Here is a 24,876-nt window from a genome sequence, read left to right on the forward strand (position 1 = left end):
AGGTTCCAGTGGTTCGGATAAGAACATATGTTTGGGGGACCACATTCAACCCACTACAGTAGGTCTGGGATGAGGACTGAGAATATTAACAAATATTATATCCTTGAGATATTATCAGCCCAGGCTGATGCTACCTGTGTGGGGACCGCAACCAGTGATATAGAGAAGTCAAGTAAGATGGAGACCAAGAATTGACCACATGGATATCATTGGTGACTTTGACAAAAGTGGTTTTGGTGAACAAGTCAGAATGAAAGTCATAATGAGAGACTTGGAAGAGAGGAAGTAGCAGTGAGCATTGCCAAATTTTTAATGGATTTTGTTATCAAGAAGAGGAAGAAGTGGGACAGAGGTGTAGAAGGATGTGTGGTCAATGAATGAGTTTTTAGATGGAAGAAATAAGAGCATGATTGTGTGCTAATAGGAAAGTGTTGGTAGGGAGGGAAATTTTGATGATTCACAGGAAAGAGTCAATCATGTAATATACCACACTAACAGAATGAAGGATAAAAATCATATGATCATTTCATTAGATGAAGAAAAAGCTCTTGAAAAAACTCAACATCCTTTCATGATAAAAATTTCCAACGAATTAGGTATAAATGGAATGTATATCAACATAATGAAGACGCTATATGACAAACCCTCAGCTAACATCATACTCAATGGTGAAAGGTTAAAAATCTTTTCTCTAAGATCAGGAACAATACAAAAATGCCTGCTCTCACGATTTCTGTTCAACATAGTACTGGAAGTCTTAGCCACAACAATTAGGCAAGAAAAAGAAATAAAACTTATCCAAATCAAAAAGGAAGAAAATTTTCTGTTTGCAGACAACATGATCTATTGTAGAAAACCCTAAAAACCCACACACAAAAAAAACTGTTAAAACTAACAAATGAATTCAATAAAGTTACAGGATAAAAATCAACACACAAAAGTGAGTTGCATTTCTATACACTAACAACAAACTATCTTTAAAAAAATTATGAAAGCAATTCCATTTGTAATTGTGTCAAAAACAATAAAACACTGAGAGACCTGTAAATTGAAATCTATAAGACACTGAGGAAAGAAACTGAACAAGACACAAATAAATACAAAGATATCCATGTTCTTGGACTGAAAGAATTAATATTGTGAAAACCCCCATAATGCCCAAAATAATCTACATATTCAGTGTAATCCTGATCAAAATTCTAATTGCATTTTTCACAGAAATAGGAAAAAAACTATCTTAAAATTTGTATGGAACTACAAAAGACCCTGAATAGCCAAAGTAATCTCAAGGAAGAACACAATGGGAGACATCATACTTCCTGATTTCAAACTTTGTAACATATACAAAGTTATAGTGATCAAAGCAATATGGTACTGGCATAAAAACTAGCACATAGACCGGTGAAACATAATAGAGAGCCCATAAATTAACACATGCATATACAGTCAACTAATTTTTTATAAGGGTGCCAAGAACACATGATAGGAAAAGAAGTCTCTTCAGTAAATGGGAAAACTGCGTTTCCAGATGCAAAAGAATGAAACTGAACCACTACCATATACCACTCACAAAAGTCCAGAAGGATTAGACTTAAATGTAAAAGCTGAAACTATAAAACTAGAAGAAAGCATAGGAAAACAGTTCCTTGAGTTTTACCAAATTGGTCTTGGTAGTAGTTTATTGGATAAGACACCAAAGCACAGGAAACAAATGCTAAAATAAAAAAGTGAGATTACATCAAACCAAAGATCTTTTGCATACCAGAGGAAACAATCAAGGGCTTCCCTGGTGGCTCGGTGGTAAAGAATCCACCTGCCAATGCAGGAGACACGGGTTCCATCCCTGGGAAGGTCCCACATGCAGAGTAACTAAGTCCATGTGCCACAACTATTGAGCCTGTGCGCCAGAGCCCGGGAGCTGCAACCACGGAAGCCCAAGCGCCCTACGGCCCGAGCTCTGCAACAAGAAAACCCACCGCAATAAGCCTACACGCCGCAGCTAGAGAAAAGGTGGTACAGTAACAAAGACCCAGCCCAGCCAAAAATAAATAAATACAATTACTTTTTAAAAAGAAAACAATATATTGAAAAGACACCCTTTTCAATGGAGAATGGGAGAAAATATTTGCAAACCATATATCTGAGAAAGGGCTAATATTCAAATTACATAAAGAATTCATATAACTCAACAGCAAAAAAAGCCAATAACTCAATTTGAAAAAATGGGGGAAGGATCTGAATAGACAATTTTTTCTGAAGAAAACATTCAAGTGGCCGATAGAGGCATGCAAAAGTGCTCAACATCACTAATCATGTGTGTGTGTGCATGTGTGTATGCTCAGTTGCTCAATCGTGTCCAGGTCTTTGCAACCCCATGGACTGTAGTCCACCAGACTCCTCTGTCCATGGGTTTTCCCAGGCAAAAATACTGGAGTGGGTTGCCATTTCCTTCTCCAGGGGTTCTTCCTGACCCAGAGACTGAACCCACATCTGTCATGTCTTGCATTGGCAGGCAGATTCTTTACCACTAGTGCCACCTAGGAAGCCCCACTATTCATGAGGGATCTGTAAATCAAAACTATCAAAACCATGAGATATCACCTCATAACAGTTAGGATAGCTGTTATCAAAAAAAGAAGAGATATCAAGTGTTGGCAAGGATGTGGATAAAAAGGAATCATTGTGCACTTTTGTGTGAATGTAAATTGGTGAAGCCACTACGGCAAACAGTATGGAGATGCCTCAAAAAGCTAAAAATAGAAGCACCATATGCTCCTGCAATCCCACTCTGGGTACATATTTAAAGGAAATGAAATGAGTATCTTGAAGGGATATCTTTTCACTCGTGTTCATTGCAGCATTATTCACAATAGCCAAGATATGGAAGCAATCTAAATGTCCTTGAACAGATGAATGGATCAAGAAAATGTGATATATATATATTTCTAATAAATATATTACAATGGAATATTATTCGGCCATAAAAAAGAAGACAGTCCTGCCACTTGGGACAATATGGATGAACCTGAGGGGGACATTAGGCTAGATGAAATTAGTCATGGATAGATAAATACTGGTATCATTTATATGTAGAATCGTTAAAAAAAATTTTAAGTCCAATTTCATAGAAACAGATTATAGAATGGTGGGATGGGTTGGGGAGTAAGGAAAATGGCCTAAGTATATAAACATTCAGTTATAAGAGGAGTAAGTTCTGATCTGAGGATCTAAATGTACAGTATAGTAACATAGTTAATAATACACTATTGTGTGCTAGAAAGTTGCTGAGAGTAACTTTAAGTGTTCTACACACACACACACACACACACAAACACTGTTTACTATGTGAGATGAAAACATGTTAATTATCTTGAGCATGGTAATCATTCCACTATATATATGTATATATATATAATACAGATATATATAATTGTCCTGTATACTTTAAATATACATAATCATACTTGTCAGTTATTCCTCAATAGAATTGGGATAAAACAAAGAAAGCCTAGAGTTAAAAATCAGAATATTACTAATATGAATTGATTTGTGATGACATTAATAAGAAAATAAATTACATTCAGAGCCTTAAAAAAAAAGTGGATGAGATTGCTCAGAAGAGAGAGAGTAAACTAGCTCTCTAAGGAGGTCTGGTTTGCCTGGGTAGATGTTGAGATGGTAGGAACATCCATAATGTTAAATAAACATCGGTGGCGATTTGGGACTTGACAAGTGAGAAGCCTGCAGGATGTCAGGGGAGCTTTCAGAGGCTGCTGGCTGTGGAGCTGAGGCCTAGAGATGATCAGGTATTGCAAACCTGGACCTAACGGCCAAGGTCCTGGGCTCGGTCTTGACTCCAGTGGGGCCTCCCCTTCTCAGGGCCTCGTTGCCGAAGCAGGAAGTACTGCCCTAGGCTCAGCTTCCGCTCTGGGTGTTTTGATACTGCCAAATCACCCCTTTGCACTGGGGATCTTCCCACTTGGGGCCTGCAGTACTTTCACTTCCCCCAGGTGCCCAGCCCCTGCCCCAGCACATGGGAGCACCTTGGTCTACCTTGTTGCCAAGAACTGGACACAGATTCTGAGAGCGGGAAATGATAGGAAGGTGGGGGTGGGGTGCATAAACAGAGGAAGAAGGACAGGCATGCAGATGAGGGGCCAGAAACCAAAGAGGAAGAGGATGCAGACCTGGTGGGGAAGGGGACAGAGATCTAGAGGTAAAGAGAGTGATAAAGATCCACAGATAAAAGAACAGAGATCCAGAGACTGCGAAGGCCAGGAAGTGGTGGGGGGTGGGGACAGAAATGAAGGCAGAGATGGCAGAGCTTTGCAGACAGTGAGGTCAGAGTGTCTGTGAGGTCAGCTGCTGTCCATGGCCAGTCTGGGGTCCTGATGCCCAGAGTAGGTGGGCGGCAAGTACATCAGGATGCCCTATGGGTCCCCCAGCCTGAGCCATGGAGATCTGGGAGGAACTGCCTGGCGTGTCCTTGGTGCCCGTCAATTCCAAGGCCCCTCAGGTACCGGGGTGTGCGTCCCAGTGGGGCAAGCGAGGGGAGATGGGGATGAAGACCCAGAAGAAAGTCACCCTGCATGTAAAGAGGCGGGGGGTGGGGCTCCAGCCCCGGCACTTCCTCTTTCTCTGAGTTCTTCCTTTCTCTTCTGTCTCGGCCTCTCCCCCTCTCTCTCAAGGTCTCTCTGCCCATTCTCCCTGCCACCACCCCTTCTGTCCTGTCCCTCCCACCAGTGTCTCACCCCTCTAGGAGAAGATGTCAGCCCACGATGGCTGCCTCAGCCTCGTCAAGTACCTCCTCTTCGTCTTCAACCTCTTCTTCTTCGTAAGTTGCCTCTTGGCTCCCGAGCCCGGGCCCCAGCCCCTGCCGTAGCCACACCATTTCGTTTCCCCGTGTCGCCCACCAGCCATATTCTCCTCTCCCCAGGTCCTAGGCAGCCTTATCTTCTGCTTCGGCATCTGGATACTCATCGACAAAACCAGCTTCGTGTCCTTCGTGGGTAAGGGGGCTGAGGCAGTCCAGGGCTGGGTAGGGGCATTGGGGCGGAGGGGGTGGAGCGGTCTTCCTGGAGCAGGTATGAACAGGGCTCCCCTCCTAGGGGACTCCTGGGGTCTCTCTCATCCCAGGGAGGCCCATGGTGCCCAGCTTTCTTGTCTGATCTTAGGTTCTGCTCCACTCCTTGCTAAGGCCACAACTTCTGAGCCTCAGCTTCTTCCTCTGGCAAATAAGTTGTGCATACCTATAACAATAATAGTGGCCATTTCTCAGGCACTTAGGTGCCAGACAGCTAAGTGTCACACCTTAGGTGACATGTAGGTGTCAGATCTTGGGCAAAGATGCTCATCAGATTCTCTCATAAGTCTTCCCTCTCTTGAGGTTCAGAGAGGGGAAGTCACTGGATGTCACACAGCAAGGAAGCAGAAAAGCAGATTAACACTAATAATCATTGTAGGAAAATAACACTGGGGTGGTAGTCAAAATCCCAATAACTCATATTTCATAAATGTTTACAGGATTTATTAAATATGAGGAGGACTAGAGGACTGATGTAGAGGATCGGACTGAACACATGTCTCCCATGTGTTCCTCAAAACAACTCTAGGAATAGATATCATTGTTCCCTAGGTCTCAGGGAGATTTAGGTGGCTGATCTAATGTTGCAGAACAAGTGATGAGGCTGAAACTACTCAGGGTGAGGAGGGACTGAAGGAGGAGAGAGAGACTGAGAACAAGAGGGAAAGACAGAGACCAGGAAGAAACAGGGACAGAGATCCAGAAAGAAGGGGACAGAGACCTAACGACAGAGAGGGCCAGAGACCAGAGAGACGGGTGGGAAGGATTCCAGGAGACAGAGATTCAGTGTAGAACAGGGACACAGACTCAGAGAAAAGAATGCCAGGAGCCCAGGAAGAGGCCCCTTCACCCAGGTTACTGTTCCCCACTTGGGAGATGTGTGGGTGGGGAACCGGGCTGTCTGGAGATGGGCACATGGAGCCCAATGTCACTGCCTCTCCTCTCCCCCAGGCTTGTCCTTCATGCCCTTGCAGATCTGGTCCAAGGTCCTGGCCATCTCAGGAATCCTCACCATGGGCCTTGCCCTCTTGGGCTGTGTGGGGGCCCTGAAGGAGTTCCGCTGCCTCCTGGGCCTGGTGAGTTCCCCTCCACCCTTCCACCTCTAGGATGGTCCACATCTTGTCCTTAAATAGGCAGCCCCTTCATCCTGGGGAGTTCAGCCTGACCTGCCCACTCTGTCTTCCTCCCCGCTCCAGTATTTTGGGACACTGCTGCTCCTGTTCGCCACACAGATCACCCTAGGAATCCTCATCTCCACTCAGAGAGTCCAGGTAAGCTCACCTTCTCCTCCCCTCACCTGAGCTAGTGGGGGGGGGGGGGTGGAAAAAGACAGAAGCAAAGGCAGACAAGGGCTAACACAGACAAAGATAAATAACAGAGAAAGATAGAGAAGACAGAAAGACAGAGACTGGTAGAGAGACACAGAGAAGGATCTAGAGACAGAGAAGGTCAGAGAAGGACTCACCAACACAAAGGAAGACAGAGATCCAAAGGGAAACAGAAGCGAGGAAAGAAAACACTTGGAGAAACACAGGGCTCCAAGAAAGAGACAGAAACTTAATGAGATCGTGAGAGACAGTGGCGACACGGAAAGACAGACGGTAGAAACAGGCAGAGAGCGGTCTGGAGGGACAGAGACATAGCTAACCATTCAGTGAAACACCGAGGCTGCCACGAAGAAGCTCAGAGACCGCTAGAGGCTGGGACGGCTACGGAGTGGCTGGAGTGGGTTGGAGCAGAGGGCAGTGGGGAGGCAGGTGGGGAATTCAGCCTCACTCTCGGCCTGTCAGCTGAAGAAGAAAGTGAAGGACGTTGTGCAGAAGACCATCCAAACCTACCGCGCTCACCTGGAGGAGACGGCAGCGGAAGAGAGCTGGGACTACGTGCAGTTTCAGGTGCGTGAGGCCCCCGCCCACCAGGAACCCTCCCTCTAGCTCTGCGATTCTGACTTGGCTCCGCCCTCTGCCTGGAGGAGACGTGGCCCCGACGGGATCCGAGCCCCCAGCTCTAGGACCCTAACGTAACCCTACCCACCTAAGCCACCTCCAGCCCTTGGCGACTTGGCCCAGTCCCCCAGCTCCCAACGCCTGCAGTGACTCCGCCCCCTGCCTCGACAGGACTCCGCCCTCAGTCCCAAGGTCCTAGCCTGACCCCACTCCCTGCCCAGTAGTGACTCTGGTTCCCAAGGGACCAGGCCCAAGTGAGATTCCTTTCCCTGGTCACTCACACGGCCCCGCCCTCCCATCCATCTTTCCCCTGCTTACAGCTGGATTGTACTGCCTACCCAATCCTCCAAAGCACGATTCTGCAGCTCTTCCCCCAGCCCCAAGACCCCCGCCCCCGTGACTCCTCTCTCCCAACCTCATGTACCCCTAATGTCCCTTGGCCCTGCTGTGACCCCACCCCAGCACACAGTTCTGTTAGCCCTCTACTCCCCAATACGACCCAGTACCCAGTCACACCCATCACCTAGTCCTCTGATCCCCCAAAGCATCTTGCATCTCTTTAGCCCTTGTTCCTCTGATTTTTTTTTTTTTTTTTTTTTTTTGTAGTTGCTTTACAATATTAACTTCTGCTGTACCCTGTTCCTCTGACTCTTGTTCTTCTCTCAGCTCCGCTGCTGTGGCTGGGAGTCTCCTCAGGACTGGTTCCATATCCCCAGCATGAGAAGCAACGAGTCCGAAGGGGACCGCGTGCCTTGCTCCTGCTATAACTCATCGGCGACCAATGACTCCACAGTCTTCGATAAGCTCTCCTTCCCCCAATTCAGCCGGCTCGGATCACTGGCGCGGCCCCGACACAATGCCGAAGTTTGCTCGGTCCCCGCGAACAGCTATATCTACGAACAGGTGGGGAGGATGTGGAGCGCAGGACAAGAGGAGTCTGACAGGGTGGGGCTACGGGAAAGGGCTGTCCTACAACAGAGGCAGAACCCCTACAAGGGGCGGGATCTTTTGGAAGGGCGGGGCCTAAAGAAAAGGCCTAGGCGAAAGGACAGTATCTGGAACGCTGATGCCTGGGGAAGGGGTCTTCGGCTTGGACGGACTGAAGCCCAGAAACTAGAGACCCCTGATAACTAGGGAATGGGGCGGTACCTAAAAGAGGGGTTAAGGCTGGACTGAGGACAGTGGACCCCGGGCTTGAGGGCGAATCCCAAAAGGAACCCTACCTATAACCTGTCCCTGTATCCCCAGGGCTGCGAACAGAACCTCTCCAACTGGTTGACCAACAACCTCATCTCCATAGTGGGCATTTGTCTCGGCGTGGGTCTACTCGAGGTGATCTGGTCCCGCCCCCACTCGCGATTGGCCTAGATGGCCCTGCCCCAAATTGCCCGTCCAGTCTCTGGGAAAGGGGCATGCATTGACAGAGCTACAGCCAATCCAGGCCTTTCTGGGACTCCACATTGGGACAAGGGAGGCCTAGCCTCTGTGAGCCCTGATTGGTTGCACAGAGGAGCAGGCGTTCCCGCCCTTCCTCACGAGGCTCCCATTGGTCCTCCTGGGTACATCAGCCCCTTGCTATTGGCCGCAAATCCCCCTTTCCCCGCAGGTGAGTGTAGCCGGGCTGAGCCTGTTACTACCGCGCAGCCTGTTGCACCGCGAACCCCAGCCGCAGGTGCCGGGTACCTACAGTTCGAGCTGCGGGCCACGCCCGAGCACCGACGGCAGCGGCGGGCGCTACGGTGTGCTGAGCAGCAGCGGGCGGAGCGGCAGTCTGTGGGGTGGCTGGGGCATGGCGGACGCCTGCCCCAACTGGGGGGACAAGGCCCCGCTGGGCAAGCTGCCCAAGGTGCTGGGGCCCTGGTCGCTTTGGGATCAAGACGAGGAACAACTTGAGACCGGGAGTGCAGGCGCAGAGATGGAGGCCGAGATGGAATTAGAGGCAGAGACGGAGGAGGAGATAGATGAGCCTCCAGAATAAAGGACCCTGGGCTTTCTCCGGATCACGCTCCTTCTCAGACTCTAGACCCTATGCTAGACAAGGCTGGGCTCCCCCTACCCCACCCTATTCGCCCTTCCTGCTTCAAACTCTATTCCCACCCCTCCCCGGCCTGCCCACATGTTTGGTGTCCCAGCCAATTACCCCTAGCCCTTTTACACTAACGCCGCCACATTCTCCAAACTGCCGTCCCCGAGTCTTTCACCACCAGGCCCATCTCCTACCTACTCCCTTCTCCACACCTCCCAAGGCGAAGCCCCGCCCAACTCGCGGGTCCTCATTTTCTGCTCCTGGCCCCACCCCCTGGATTTTTTTCCCTAGGGACCGGGGTCCTGGAACTCTCCTGGCACCCTCTCGACCTCTCTGACCGCGTCTCCTTTCTCTGTAGCTCAGCTTCATGACGCTCTCCATATTCCTGTGCAGAAACCTGGACCACGTCTACGATCGGCTCGCTCGGTACCGCTAGGCCCCATCCTTCCCGAAGCCCCACCCCGACCCCCTCAAGTGTCCAGGGCATTTAGTTCCCTGGCGCCTGTAAATATTTGTTTAATCCCCAGTTGGCCCCTGCCACTGAGCCCTCATTCCCCTCGGGGGCCCAGGTGTCTGCCTTTCTCGCTGCTGTCACCTCCCCGCCGTGGGACCTGGGGTTTCCGGCCACCAGCTTCCTGTCCCGAAAGACACCTCATTTCCTTGCCTCAGCTGTCAGCCTACCACCTCCCAGTAGATTTATTTTTAGCCCAAGCCCCAAATAAATCCCCTGCGTTTTGGTAAAATAGCTTTATCCTCTGTCAAAACACAAACCAACACATTTGAGGGGGGAGTGGGGAGGAGAGGGAGGCAACACAGTCTAGCCCCACGGCACATTTAGAAGAGGGCATGAGATTAAAAGGCTGCTTGCCCAGCTGAGAAAAAGTCACGACCCTAATACCCACTTATAAATATCTCGTTATATTAAAAAAAATAATAATATATTTCCAGGGCCACCTGACTCTGCCCCTGCACAGAAAAGGTTAACCTTCAATATTTGATATCAGGGTTCCCCAGATGGAGGTGGTAAGAGGAGGGAGATTGAGAAGAGGGAGATGCAGAAAAACAGAGGGATGAGCCCATGTGTCACTGGGGGCCCTCCAAAACATCCAGAACAAAGAAAAGGGAGGGCACCTGTCAGAGACAGAAACCAGTGCTATCCCGGGGATTCTCTCACTTCTGTCCTCAGTGCCCAATGCTCTGGGGTGATCTGTCCTTTCAGACACCCCTGTGAGGTTCCAAGATCAGGATCCATCTTCCCCTCTCAGTCCCAGCCCATTCTACTCACCACCCAGCTTTTACAGTCCTAACAGGGAGCAGTCCCCTCCCCACATTAGAAGCACGGGGAAAGCTGGAGGTCCTGCCTGGGAGGAGAGGGTATTCTGGAGGGTGAGCCACTTTTGGGGTCCCCCTTCAGTCCCTGACCAGGCGATAAATGTGGTGCTGGGCCCCCCGCTCACTGGTGGAGACTTCAAAGACGTAGGCGGTGCAGAGCAACAGTTCCTGGGTGTCTCTGTTTGTCACCACCTGTCAAGGAGGCCAGGAGAAAGGGGTTTGTGCTTGGAACAGAGGGCAGGGAACACTGTGGACCCCCCCAACCGAGATGTCATGAGATAAGGGGTCCCCACCATGTCATGTTCCCCCAGGTCGACGGGATGCCCAACATGCCAGGCTCTAGGTCTGAGGGTCCGCAGGGAGAGGCCTCATATCAGATGGTGTATCAAGTCACAGGGTCATCACACTCCCCAGAGTTAAAGGGCATCCTACCATACATAACATGCTCCATGGGCTAAGGTTAGGTTCCCTGTGAAGGGGGGTCCCCTAAACTGAAGATCCACTGTGGGGCGTCCTTCAGGTCAGTTTTCCTCTTATGAGAATGCTGTGGAACCCCCACCGTATCAGTTTCCCGGGTAAAGGGGTCCCCTAAGTGAAGGGTCAAGCACGAGGTGCCCCCTGTGTCAGTTTCACAGGCTGAGGGTCAGTCGTGGGCACTCCCCTCCACATCAGGGGCCCTGCTCAGGCCAGGCACCAGCGCATCACCTGGAGGATGGTGAAGTTCTCCAGGACGCTGTTCATCATATAACGCTCGGGCAGCTGCCGCAATTTGTGCAGAAAATTCACCAGGTACTCGCACATGGGTGAGCGCAGCAGGCGGTACACGAACCTTCCGTCCTCCAGCTGGGCACGCTCCGTCTGAACCAGGGGTTGGGAAGTAGGAAGGACAGTGACTCAGAGACACAGGGGTTCACCCCCAGAGTCTGAACCCACTCTGTGCCACTTCTCAGATGCCACACCCACTCCCCACTGCCATCTTCTCTCCATTGCCCCATCCGCAGTGACCAAAGATGAAAGCCTGAACCCTCAGGTACCCCATTCAGGATTACTGAGCCTGCAACCAAGGACCCCTCCAGCCTCTCAGAGCTGTCCTCTGAACCCTCAAAGACCTCTGAACTCATGTGATCTCCAGGTCCTCAGATACACTCAAACCCTCCAGAGATGCCCTCCATGAGCTCTCCAAAGCCTGTATGACCTCTGTACTTGAGACCCCTCAAGACCTCAGCAACCCCTAGGTGTGACCCCTAACCGCCTCGCCCTGAGGATTCTTCCATATCCACAAGAAGCTTCTGAATCTTAGTAAATCTCTGTACCACACAGTAACCTTAAACCCTCAAAGTGACCCCATAGGTATCTTTGGAACTCCAGATTAGCTCTAAGTCCCTGTGTGAAAGAGGCTAGGGTACCCCCACCCCACCATGCAAACCCCCAAAGGCCTGAGCTGGTGTGGCTCCTGGTCCATTGAGTCTGCGCCCTCCCGAGTAACAGGTGGCTGGGTGCTTACTCACCCAGAGCTCCACCCCTCCAGCCTCACCTCCACCTTCTCCACCACCTGCTTGCCGAAGGAGCAGACCTTGGAGGAACAGGTGAGGGTCATGTGTTCCAGGCTCTCGTACTGGCTGCTCACTCCATAGAAGCCACCGCTGCTGCCGCCGGCCCCCACCTCCTCACCACTCGGGCCCCAGTTCAAGTCCGCCTGGGGGATGGGGAGGTACAGGCAAGTTGGAAGGGATGGCCCTTATAAACAGTGGGAACTCTTCTCAAGTGGGAAGTCTGCTCCACAGCTTGGTAGCGCCCATAGCTTTGCAGTCACCCATCTCTCTTCCTTAACAAAGTCCCCACCTCTCCAGTTTCTGGGAAAAAAAAAAACCCACCCTTCCTTCCAGCAGTTGGGTCCCCCAATGGCCCTGACCCTCTCTCCCTGGTAACTTCCCCATTAAAGAGGCCCTGGAATTCAAGTTTTTTTCCGGAAACCTGCAACTCAGGAGGTCAGCCCCTTTCAAGAGCCTGGTTACTAAGGAGGTAGTTATTCCCTAGCAACCAGAGGCTCTCCCTCAAGGCCCTTCAAGACCCTGGTTGCTAAGACAAGCACCTACTCCCTAGCAGCAGGGCCTGGTGAGGTCTGGGGAAGCCCGACTCCTCTCTGGAAAACTCTCCCAGGCCCTTTCAGCCAATTCTCAGAGGTCAGATCCCGTCATAATCCCAGTGGCCAAGTGGACAACAGCCCAGGGATCGAACCCTCACCCCCTGCAGTGGAAGTGCGGAGTCTCAACCAACAGACCACCAGGGAAGTCCCAAGGCCAGACATTCTTAGCAACAGGGCCTGGTGGAACCCAGCAAAGCCTCATCCTCTCTTTAGAAACCAAACACTCCAGGATTCATTTGCTAAGGGGCTGGGGCCATTCCTTAGCAAGAGGCTTGGTGTGGTCAGGTGGGACACAGGCAAAACTGAAATGCCGCAAGCCAATCCCCAGGGCCATATCAGTCGCACGACTGGGTGTGGCAAAGTCTAGTGGAGTCTTCAGAGGATGGAGGTCCCCACACTTGCACTGGTCCCATCCATCCCGCCCTGTGGGTAAAACTCCTTCCTGTTCCTTGCTGCTAAGGGGGCTGACACTGGGAGCCACGAGAACTGGTAAGGCCCAGGCTGACTTGGGCAGGTCCCGAGACTGTCTCCGTTAGAGCCAGTGGCCTGAGCTGGGAGGCCATGTGATTTATGAGCCCTTTTGTTTTTGGTGGCGGAACTCACCCAGAACTTGACCAGGAAGAAGGCATGGGGGGGCCCACGATCATACAGCTCCCGCAGACCACCCTTTTTCTCGGGGAATTTGTCGTAGATCTGCCGGACGTCCACACTCTCGAGGGGGGGCGCTCCAGGGCTGGGGCAGTGCTGGCTGATGTGTACAAACAGGTGCCTCTGGTACTGAGGAGGGACGGTGAGGAGTAAGGAGTGGGAGACGGGCTGGACTCCCAGTCCTCACTGCCCAAGCCCATCCCTCACTCCGTCACCATCTGCCACAGCTCTTGCTAACTGTTCCACAGGGCCCAGCTCTCAGGCACTGTCCCCACTCCCTGCTGCCCTTTTACTCCCACATTCCCTCAGTCCCCAAGCCCTGTCCATAGTGCCCAGTTCTCTGCCCTGTCCCCTGATGCCCATCCCCACGGCTCTGTCCTCTCCCACCCTCACCCCAGCCTTCTCCTTGGCCTCCCAGCCTCCAATCTATCCTCTCCAGTTCATCACTCACATGGCTTCAGAGCTGACCAACCCTGCTCTTAATCCTCCCATGGCTCCCCAGTGCCTCCCAGGACAAAGCCCACACACCCTCAACCTGACCCTGTATTAAAGTTTTCATGGATAGATGGATGGGAATCCACACAGCCCACATCAGGACTTCCTATCTGTTCCTTTTTTTTTTTATTTATTTATTTGGCTGCATCAGGTCTTAGTTGTCATATGATGTGGGATCCTCAATCTTTGCTGTGGCATGTGGGATCTTTAGTTGTGGCATGTGGGGTCTAGTTCCCTGACCAAGGATCAAACCCTGCATTGGGAGCGTGGACTCTTCACCAGTGGACCACCAGGGAAGTCCCTCTGTTTCTATTCTTATCACTTCTTTTCATACCCTGAAAATATTCCCCTTCTTCTTTTCCAGAACTAATCCCCCCTCTGATATTCCCAGGCTCAAGTCCATCCAAATCTGCCTTTTCCTTGGAAGCCTCCCTGGATCACAATCAGATGGCATCTCTCTACCCTCCCTTTCCCATGGTTCCCCATCACCCTCTACACAAAGCCTGGGTCCCTCACTCAGCTTGGCAATGCTAGCTTTTCCAGAACCAGCTCCCCCCATATTCAATTATCTGTTTTCCTGAAAACTTCATGCTGTTTCTATCTCCGTGTCTGAAGCATCCAGTTCTGCACATGGCAAACTCCTATATAACCCTCAAAACCCAACTCAAATGTTGTCATCTCAGGGATCTCTTCACTCACTCCCCAGATATGATTCCTCTGTACACTCAGAAAAACATGAGCTTCCCCTATCCCAGCACATATTTGACATCTATCAAAAGACCTATGGTGTGCAAGGCACTATTCTGGGTCCCAGGGCTACAAGGCAAAGTCTCTGACCTCAGGGAGCTACAGTCAGAAACAGGAACATTTTTAAATCTTTCCATAGATGATAGAACCTTCAGAGAATGATGTATGCTATGAAAAAATAAAGCACAGGGATGGGGGAAGAGTGGTGGTAGCTGGCATTTCCATAAAGTGGCTTGGGAAAGCCCATGTGAAAAGATAATCAAGCAAAGCAATGAATGGGTGGAAGGAGAGAATGGGGATATCTGGGAAAAGCACATCCAGGTGCAAAGGCTCTGAACCAGGAGCGGGTCTGGCATGTTTCAGAAAGGGCATGGAGGTCAGTATGGCCAGACCGGAGTAAACAAAGGTGAGAGGACAGGAGGTAAGATCAGAACAGGAATGAGGGTCAGACCACCCAGAGCCTTGTAGGCAACTGAAAGGATGCTAGCTTTTGCTCCAAGTGAGACGGGAGGGTTTTAACCTGATCTAACTTGGGTTTTACCAGGACCAGGATATACAGAAACTGGTGTTTAGATCTCTGTGGCAGATACTGCTGTGTTCACAAACCCCATTTCCTTTTCCCACCACTAAACTACACTTCCCAGGCTCCTTTGCAGTTAGGTGTGACCATGTGACTAAGTTCTGGCCAATGGGATGTGAGCAGACCTGACAGTTGCTACATCCAACTCAGACTCATAAAACTTGCAGAGTTCTTGACTCTCTCCCTTCCACCATCTGCCAGCCAGATGCAGAGCATCCAGCAGCATCTTCTAGAGTCCTAGAAAATGGCAGAGCCACAAATGGAAGAAGCCTGGATTTCCCAAATCATTCCGTGGAAGGCTCCTAACGACCAGCCATATTGAAATGTTAATGAGTGAGAAACTTCTATGATGTTCAACCCCTGAGGGTTGGGAGTTATTACTTCTAACATTCAGTCCACTTGGGCTATTATGGCACCTGTCTCCATCCTAAGCCAGGAAAGCTCACACCTAGAAACATATTTTCTTCCCCAGGTTCCCAGTATCCACCACAAAGCCTAGTGCACAGTTGGCACTCAAAAATGTTTACTTAATGAATGAGTGACGTCCTGAGGGATTTCTCTGGCTTTCCCAACCCATGACCCCATGACGTTCTAGTTCCTTTATTCTAGTAGTTCTCAAAGTTTGGTCCCTAGACCAGCAGCGGCAACATCACCTGGTAGCTTGTTAGAAATGCAAAATCTCAGATCCTACACCAGATCAACTGAATCAGAAATTCTAGGAGTGGACCTAGCAAACTATGTTTTAACAAGCTCTCCATGTTATTCTGATACATGCTAAAATTGAAGAACCACTGCTTTATGCTTCCCCTTGCTAGAACCCTCTTCATTCCAAAACCCTCCCGTGACTATCCCAAAATTGCACTCACAGAGTCAGCTGCATCTGGCGGTTCCACAAAGGCCGAGAACTCCACCAGCTGCAACCGAGCAGTGCCCAGAGCCCGAGCCTGCCAGGCTGGGGGTGATGGGGCGGGTGGGGGCAAAGCGGGAGGTGAGAGGGCTTGGGGGGGCTCGTACCCTAGAAAGAGAGAAGAACAAACAATAAAAATTGCTAACATTGATTGACTCTGTCAAGCACTGTTCTCTCTTGCTTGCCTCCTCTTAGAAGCTGAAAAAGCTAAATACTCACTTTCCCAACCTCCCTTGCAGCTAGAGGTGGCCATGTGACACAGTCCTAACCAATGAGACGTTATAGAAAATCTGCTGGGGGGCTTCTGGGAAGGAGTTTCTTCTTGAATGAAAAAGACAGAACTTTGGGAGGGAGAGCATTTGGCTCTAGCAAAGTCCTCCTTGGGCTGTGATGCCTGGAGTCACAACAGCCATCTTGGGATAAGACAGAGGCCACTAGAGAGATGCCAGTCCTGGTATTGCTGAGCTGCTGAACCAGCATTGGAGCAGTCCACCTCCAGACTTTTTGTTATGTGGAATCATAAAACTTTTACTATTTAAGGCACTATTAATTTGAATATTCTGTAACTTGGAGCCAAAAGCATTCCCACTTGATGAATCTGTGAAACCTGAGAGTTCTTTCACCAATGTGAGTTCTTAGGACCACTCAGCATGGACTTCTGGAAGTCATCTTTGCTATCAGGTGGACACAGCCTGCCAGAGAATGAAGCCACCACAGAGGAAAGCAGAACCAAGCAACTCCTGTTGCTACCATTTGAGCTCCTGTATCCAGCCATGCCTTAACCCCTAACTCCTGAAATATCAGTTACCTGAACCAATAGAATCTCTCCTTTTTGTTTTTTTCTTTTTTTGGTCATCTAGCTTGATTTGGATTTTTATCACTTGCAGCTGAAAGAATCTTGATTAATATATCAATGTCCCCGATATCCTTCAGGTTAGCAAGTGAACAAACATAAACCCAGTAGATCTGGCTACAGAAGCGAGGATCTCAACCACTATAAATTCTGGCACATCTTTCCACACTTCCACAGGCCCTGCCTCGGAGCTAGATCTCAATAAGATGGTATCCCCTAATTCATGGAGGGTAGAAGGAAAGGCAGCTGGAGCTGAGAAGAGAGGGGAAAACGAGGGAGGGTGGAGAAAAGGCTCTTACCTGGGAGGTCAGCAGATGGAGGAGTCAGTGACAAGGAGAACGGTGTCTGCGAGAATGGCTTCACACTGAGGGAGAAAGGAAGCTGGGGGTCAGCAAAAGGAAAGATGCCAATCATACCAGCTATCAATTACTGAGGGACCATGGCAAGCCAGACCCTGTGTAAGCACATTATGGGCACCATTTCCTTGAAGACTCATAGCCTATCAAGGTAGGTGTGATGATTGCTCTTCTCATTTTGCATTGGAGGAAACTGAGACAAACGGGGTCAACTGACCTGCCCAAAGTCACACAGCTGGTATGGCGGAACCTAGGTTCAAACCCAGATCAGCCCCCACCACAAAGCCTGTGATCTTAAGGGGCCCCCAACTTTTCTGGCACCAGGGGCCAGTTTCACGGAAGACAGTTTTTCTCCAGCCCAGAGGTGGGGGCAGGGGGGAACAGTTTCTGGATGATTCAAGTGCATTACATTTATTGTGTGCTCTATTTCTATTATTATTATATCAACTCCACCTCAGATCATTAGGCATTAGATCCTGGAACTTGGGGACCCCTGGTCTAGAGGATATTCTGGTACCTCTCACAAAATGGCAGAAAGAGAACACAAATGGGGTCTCAAGAGGTGAGAAGAAAACAAAACATAGGAAACTTGGAAAAAGAGGAGGCTGAAGGCTCAGGAAGGTGGGGAGAAAAAGACCAGTGGGACATCAGGCCAAAGTTCAGGGTAAGGGAGCAGAACAATAGAATCTAAAACAGTGCTGTCCAACTCACAATAGCCAAACATGGAAGCAACCTATGTGTCCATCAACAGATGAACGGGTAAAGAAAATGTGGTACATATATACAGTGGAATACTACTCAGTCACAAGAAAAGAATGAAATAATGCCATTTGCAGCCACATGGATAGACCTAGAGATGATCAGACTAAGTGAAGTAAGTCAGACAGAGAAAGACAAATACTATATTATATCACTTACATGTGGAATCTAAAATATGACTCAAATGAACTTATCTACAAAACACAAGCAGTCACAGACCCAGGGAACAGATTAGCAGATAGAAACTATTATATATAGGATGGATAAACAACAAGGTCCTACTGCATAGCACAGGGAACTATTTTCAATATCCTCTGATAGACCATAATGGCAAAGAATATGAAAAAGAATGTATATATATGTGTAACTGATAACTTGGCTATATACCCAAAACTAACATTGTAAATCAACTATACTTCAATTAAAAAAAAATTCTTTTTAATAGACATTCTGAAAAACATAATACTGAAAGAAGAAAACTGCCATATGGATCACACTTCAGTTTTATGTTTACATAGGTGATGATTTAATTAACATTCACTGTCCCGCATTTGACTATCAGCTCCATAAAGATGGGATCCCGGTACCCAGTGCAAAGTTTGCTGAACCACCTCTCCTTCCAGCCCAACTTCTCCCCTGCAAACCTATGGTTCCTGTGGCCCCCAGAGACTTGTTCAGACAATTTTCTGTGCCCATACACAGCAGCAGCTCCCCAATGAACTTTCTTCTCTCCCAGCCTGGATCCCACAGCCTGTCTTTCCCTGGCAACACTCACCATGATCCTTCCTCACCATCCTGAGGCCACAGTGCTCCACAAATACCCACCTAGCCTGGATCCACTGCCCCCTCTCTGGGCTGAAGACTCCATTTCCCATGAGCCTCTGTAGCTCATTTCTAGTCTTCTAGACTGACGGACAGGGAGGCCTTGCGTGCTGCAGTCCATAGGGTTGCAAAGTGTTGGACACAACTAAACAACTGAACAACGAACAACAAGACTAAAAGCATATCCTGTCACCCTCAGGGCTCTCAGAGATGAAAAGGGGCCCATTTCTTTCCTTCTGACTCTTGAGAGAAGATAAAGATCCCTGCTCTACTCTCAGGCCCAAGAACCACCTTTATGGGATGAGAATGAGCTTTCCCATGAGCCTCTGGGGCTCCACTCATTCCTCTGGACCTACAGAGGTTCCCAGCACTTTGCACCTACAACTACTGCCTTTCCCATGAGCCTCTGGGACTCAGACAATCTCTCTGGGAGGTCATTACCCACCATGGACATCCTACAGGGACTCTCACATTCATCAAATCCCACACTGAGCTCATTTCCACCCCAAACCCACTCCTCCCCCAGGCTGCACATCTCTGGATGGTCCCACCCACCCCAGTCACCAGCCAGACCCCAAGCACTGTCCTTGCCTCCTCCCTCCTTCTCAGCCCAGCAGGCCCCAGCCTCATTTCTCCTCCTCCTGTCTCTCTGTCCCCGCTCAGACCAGCTCCTCTTCTTCAGACCACTGCCCCAACCTCCTCCCTGGGATCCAAATCCAGACAGCCTGACTCCAGAGTCTATGTTCACAAGGAAGTTGGGAGCTGGAAGTTGGAGTAAGAAAGGTTTGGGTGGAGAGGGAGGAGAGGGTTGGAGGGGGCGGGGGAGCAGGTGCTGAGCTGGAATAGAAAGAACTTACTCAGGAACATTCCAGGGGGGCCCAGAACTCCCCGACCAAAACTGGAAAAGCTCCGGGGTCTGTAGAAGAGACAAAGAAGGGTAGTGTCAATCAATTTCCTGTTGAAACTGCAATCCCATCCCTCCAGCCCTGAACCCCACAGTGCCCACCCAGGCCACCTGAGGACCGGTGGGACCCAGTTTGGCCTGCAGGGAAGGTGCTGAGATGAGCTGGGCAGAGGACATGGTGGCCATTGTCTGGAAAGCCTTGTCCTTGGAAACCTGGTCCTGGAGGAGAAGTTGGAGGCCCATGTTAATGGGGAGTCCCAGTGGATACAGGAAGGGTGGGACAAGGACAAGGCAGGGCAAGCCTGGGGAGATGCAGAGTTGGGGAGTCAAGACAAAGCATTGGGGGCGGGTTCAGGTCCCTCTCACTACAGCCCCCTGCCCCTCCTGGCCTCCTCAGGAATGTCTGTCCGGGTAAGGGAGCGAGTGGGAGGATGGGCTGGGGGACTTACCACATTCAGGGCCTGCCCATGGGGGTGGGGGAGGGTGCCAAAGAAGGAAAGAAAATATAATTTAGGAAATGAGGCCTGAACTCCTCCCACCACCACCCCCACACCTTCCTGCCCTCCCAGCCCCTACAGCCCAGCCACCCTGAGCTGACCAAAGGGAGGAAGGGGGAACAAGGGATGAATATGGAACAAGAAATAAAGAAGGCCAAGCCTAGAGGGGGAAAGGGGCTCCCCCATCCAGAATATAAGACAGCAATGAGGGTTTCTAGGTTTCAGAAAGAGCCAGAAGTGGAGGTTTCTGAATATGCAGACCACAGGATATGAGACTATTAGACCCGGAGGGAAGAGACGCTGAAGGTTTCCCAGCCCAGACAGGACAAAGGGGGAACAGCAAGCTCCAGAAAAGACCAAAGACTGGAAGTGAAGCTTGCAGACTTAGTAAAGGGAAGGGGAGCTTCTGGGTATAAAAAGACCAGGAAGCGGTGGTCCCCAAGTCCTAGGGAAGAGCAAGAAAAGACCTCAACTCGGAAGAGAAGAAAAATGAGGATCTCGGGCCAAGAGGGAACAGGAAATCCAGAGCATGCAAAAAAAAAGTAAAGGGATATGAACATCTCCAAAAGGAAATGAAGATTTCTGGGCACAGAAAGTGCAGGCGGGCCACATGGGAAGATGAACCAGGAGACGAAGAGGAGATCTTCACAGCACCAGAGGGAAAAAGCAAAGAGAACACCAGGGAGAGAAGAGGGAGGGGAGGGGAAGGAAGACAGGAGCAGTCAGAGGAGAAGCCCAACACCCCATCTTTCTTGCCTGTCCTAAGCTAAATCTCAGTCCCCCTCTCTCTATGACATTTTTCTACCCAGGGTCTCCGTTCACCCCCTGGCTGGGCCACTAACCCCCCACCTTGGGTCTCTGCTCTCCTGCTCTGTATGCCTCTCTGGGTGACTCTGTCCCCTCTCCAGGTCTCTGCCCCCACACCCTGGGTCTCCTCTCTTTCTCTGCATCTTTGCTGCCCTCCCTCTCTTTCTGGGTCTCCGTCCCTTCCACCCAGGTCTGTGTCCCCCTTCTCGCTGGTGCCTGTCCTCCTCTCTCAGAGTGCCTGCTTCCCTCTCAAGGTGTCCGTCACAGTTCCTTGACCTCTACCTTGAGCTTGGACTGGATTTCCCTCGATTTCCTTCGGGCCAAAACCTGGATGTGACTAGAGACCTAAGGGAGGGACAAAGCAGCACATTCAGGCCACAGCCACTCACGCCTTGCATCCCCTACCCCTCCTCCCCCGCTCCAGGTGCCCCCACAAAGCTGGTGAACACGAAAGACGACAAATACACAGAATGGGCCCGCCATCTCGGCACTTTGGAATCGATGTGTCCATAAAGGCCTTTCTCTTCTCATGAACACTACTAATCATCCCCAGATCCAGTAAATCCAGGTCTTATTTCCCTTTCACACCTTGTTCTCTTTGGCCCTCTGTTCGGTCTTACCCTCTGGTTCCCATGCAATTGCTAAGAGAACTATACCAAAACAGGCACAGTTAGCGCACCCTAACCAAGGTGCCAAGAGGAGAGACAAAAGCCCATGAACAAGCCCCTCCTCTAACCTGAATCTGCCAGTAGGATGAGAACCTAAGAAGACAAGCCCACCCCAGACAGAAGCCCACCAGACAGTCCTGAAACCTGTTTGCGAGTTCGGGTCTTTCCCGTTCTCAGCTTGATGTAGCGGGCAATCAGTTCATTCCGACCTGAAAAGTCAAAGATGGAAGAGAGTTAGACCTTCAGCAGAACTTCCCAACAGAGAAGACACCAGGGAAGGAGACAGAGGCAACATTTCCACAGCAAGCCTCGGGCTACACGGGAGAGGAGTTATGATTGCAGGCTTTGGAGCCAGGCAGCTTGGGTTCAGATCCCAGTTCTGCCACACACTGGCTCTGTGTGGCCTCAGGCAAATTACTTAGCCTTGCTGGGCTTTGGGTTCCTCATCTGTGCAAACGGTGATGCTAACTCCTACCTGAGTTATCGTGAGCACACGATGTGCTGTTATGTGAACAGTGATGAGAGCTTCCGCCAATGTTCCTTAATATTTTTATTAACCAGTGAGGGCTAAGGCAAAAACGAGGGCTGGACTCACCATACATCTTGCCTTCATCAGACAGGATGATTTTCCGCCGGCCACAGGGCGGGTAGATGGCCAGGGCCTCCTGGAAGCTCTGCTCGATGTCTGGACTCCAGACACCTTCTGCGTCTGGGCCCCCGTCGCCCCCCGCCCCCTCACTGCCGCCAGTGCCCTCCTCGCTTCCTTCCTCACTTCCTGTCCAGCCGCTGCCATCGTCCAGGGGGGCCCCAGCCCGGGGTTCCCCCATCTGGGCCTGGAGGAACACAGAGTTCAGCAAGGTTCCCCGGATCCACCCAGAGAGACCTCAGAACAGAGGCCCAGATCACTGGGTCTAAGGGGAGAGGCTGGGGGCACCTGGACACCCAGATCTGAGGGAGGAGGGGGCTGGAGGCTGAACTCCTGGATCTGAGGGAAGCAGGAGACTGGGAGCCTGAATTACTGGGTCCTGGAGAAAAAGGGGCTGGATTTCTGGGAAGCTTAGGGTGAGAGGGTTCTCTGTGTTCTCAGTGGAGCCTGGATTGTGATGAAGTCTTAAAGACCCCAGAACAATGCCTAGGGTCCAGGAGGGCTGAAACTTTAGCTGTGGATTACTAGTTTAAAGAAGATAGGCGTCAGAGCCTAGCTGCAGGGACGGGGGACGTGGGTGAGATCTTCTCAGTCCCATGCCAAGAACAGGTGCCAGGGTGTGAGCAGCAGCTGCTAGAAAAGGAGGGGCACAGGCCCTAGGAAGGCTGAGGGCAGATCCAGAGACAGAGACTCAGAGAGGACAGAGATCCAGAGACAGGGAACACAGACCTAATGTCAAGGGACAGAGATCCAGAGGGAGGGGGACCAGAAATCCAGAGAGAGGGAGACAGAGACCCAGAGGGAGGGAACAGAGACCCAGAAGGAGGGGGACCAGAGATCCAGAGACAGGGGCACAGAGACCTAGAGAGAGAAGGACAGAGACTCAGGGCAGAAACTCAAGCCAAGACCAGGAAAGACCCACAGAACCACAGACTGGGGGGCAGGGGCGCCCTGCCATCAGGAGAGCCAGAACAAAGGGCCCAGGCGTCCCCTCCCCCAGTTTCCCACAACCCCTATCAGGGGAGGGACTGGCCAGCGAGGGCACCTCCTCTCTGGCCCCCAGCCCCGCCCCTTCCCTCCCCTCCCCCCCTCCCCTCCTCCCCCCCTCCCTGCGCCGTGGGCTCTGATCCAACTCAAGTTCCCAGTGACTTTCCGGAGGCCGGGAACAGGGGGAAACTTTTTCCAATACAGTCAGATCCCGCCTCCCTGGCAGCTCCACGTCTTCCACGGCTTTCCCAGGACCCCAGAGTCCGGACTCCCATCCCCCTCCTCCCTCGGACCCCGGAGCCCCGGTCCAGACAGACAAAGACCCCAGGCCGAGCCCAGTGGCGCTGCGGCATTCAGGACCCCCGTAGGCCAAAATCCCAGCCCAGCTCTCCCCCATGTGGCCAGACAAAGGGACGGAGGAGCCGAGTCAGAAAGGTTCCCCCTAATTTCCCGCCCCAGGTCCCAAACCTCCAGAGAGACAAGATGAAGATCCAGAAAGTCCCGGAGCCCCCTTTCGGCCACCCAGGAGGCCTCTTTTCTCCATGAGGAGGACCAGGCGTCCATAAATGACACGCACAAACCAATTCGGTCAGAAACAAGCATGAGGCCCTTTCTCACTTGAAACCGACACCTCCACAGACACTCACACCCCCCAGCGTCCCCAGTCCTTACTCACTCCCAGGCGCACACTCCCAAACTCAGACACATCAACAGACACCCGAACTCTGGCGAAAGTTGCAACTCCACACTTAGACTCGGTCTCAAGAGCGCAAATTCCGGCCCCCGGTCATAAAGAGGGCGGCAAGCAATTCAGAGACCGTCCCACGAACACCTCAACTCATAAGGTGTAACTTCCCACTCGAAATCACACACCCCAAAGCACGATCCCCGACTCCCGCCGGCGCCTTCCTACCTACCTCCCGGCCTGGGGCTGGGGAGCCGCGGGCGGGCGGGGCTGCGAGGGAGAAAGTTGCCCGGGAGCTTTGTTTGGGAAAAGTGGGAGGGACCGGAGGGGGGGCGGGTCCCGGCGCCGGACAGCGGGAAGGGGGATCCTACGGTGACAGTTTCGGAGAGAATTTTTGCTTTGGCCAAACAGAGATGAAATCTAGCCGGGGCCTGTAAGAATTCAGAGATTCTGATGCTTGGATCCCTGAGAGAGGAGGGGAATGGAGGGTCTGGCCACCTGGGTCTGAGGGAGAATTGATGGGGGCCTGGAAACCTGGAACTGAAGCAAGAAGGGACTGGGGGCCAAGCTTCCTGAATCTGGAGGAGGAAGGGTCTGGGGCCCGGCCTCCCAGCCACCCTCCAGTGCAGTTTGTGTATTGCAGATGTGGAAGTGACTGATATTAATAGAAACACAAAAGAATCTTCCCTGTTCAGTCTCAAGTGTATTTTTGAGGATAGAAGTATGGAGATGGGTTTCTTATTGATTTCCATTGATTTCTCTTGATTGACTGGCCTCCTTGTGACCTCATCAGAGTTAAGGGTCGTGGGCAAGACGACTGGGAGTTTATTGGAAGTTCACGAAGACGCTGACTCCCGAGTCAGCATGCACTAGTGGACTAGAGGTGGCCTCTGTCCCAGGACCAGGAGAGAGCCTTGGTGCCGGAGGAGAGAGATGAGAGTCCCTTAATTATATCCCTTAAAGATGAGTGTTCAAACTGAAG

The 24,876-nt window shown here is 51.0% G+C and overlaps 2 protein-coding genes across 12 annotated transcripts; one reads left to right on the forward strand and one right to left on the reverse strand.

Annotated features, from left to right (window-relative positions):
- Window positions 1-3,791: 3,791 nt before the first annotated feature.
- On the forward strand, window positions 3,792-9,798 carry CD37 (CD37 molecule). Of its 6 annotated transcripts, none has more exons than XM_043899794.1 (9): window positions 3,792-3,806; window positions 4,689-4,834; window positions 4,937-5,009; window positions 6,035-6,159; window positions 6,280-6,354; window positions 6,874-6,978; window positions 7,696-7,932; window positions 8,278-8,361; window positions 9,414-9,798. In XM_043899794.1, exons 2-9 carry the CDS (start codon window positions 4,766-4,768, stop codon window positions 9,489-9,491), a joined length of 846 nt encoding a protein of 281 aa, XP_043755729.1. In that variant the 5' UTR covers window positions 3,792-3,806; window positions 4,689-4,765; the 3' UTR covers window positions 9,492-9,798. The 6 variants fall into 6 exon arrangements, with proteins under 6 accessions (XP_043755729.1, XP_043755730.1, XP_043755728.1 ...); XM_043899795.1 differs by lacking the exon at window positions 3,792-3,806 and adding an exon at window positions 3,996-4,010; XM_043899793.1 differs by lacking the exon at window positions 3,792-3,806 and adding an exon at window positions 4,202-4,216.
- TEAD2 (TEA domain transcription factor 2) lies at window positions 9,788-24,196 on the reverse strand. Of its 6 annotated transcripts, none has more exons than XM_043899789.1 (13): window positions 24,127-24,196; window positions 22,172-22,409; window positions 21,721-21,785; window positions 21,191-21,253; window positions 20,054-20,065; window positions 19,716-19,823; window positions 19,558-19,616; window positions 17,063-17,127; window positions 15,870-16,018; window positions 13,137-13,310; window positions 11,922-12,083; window positions 11,093-11,245; window positions 9,788-10,579 (listed from the first exon to the last, which is right to left on the reverse strand). In XM_043899789.1, exons 2-13 carry the CDS (start codon window positions 22,401-22,403, stop codon window positions 10,466-10,468), a joined length of 1,356 nt encoding a protein of 451 aa, XP_043755724.1. In that variant the 5' UTR covers window positions 22,404-22,409; window positions 24,127-24,196; the 3' UTR covers window positions 9,788-10,465. The 6 variants fall into 6 exon arrangements, with proteins under 6 accessions (XP_043755724.1, XP_043755725.1, XP_043755723.1 ...); XM_043899790.1 differs by having other exon boundaries at window positions 24,083-24,165; XM_043899788.1 differs by lacking the exon at window positions 24,127-24,196 and adding an exon at window positions 23,886-24,117.
- Window positions 24,197-24,876: the final 680 nt, after the last annotated feature.

This window comes from Cervus elaphus, chromosome 4, assembly GCF_910594005.1.
Source record: "Cervus elaphus chromosome 4, mCerEla1.1, whole genome shotgun sequence".
NCBI classification, from domain to species: Eukaryota; Metazoa; Chordata; class Mammalia; order Artiodactyla; family Cervidae; genus Cervus; species Cervus elaphus.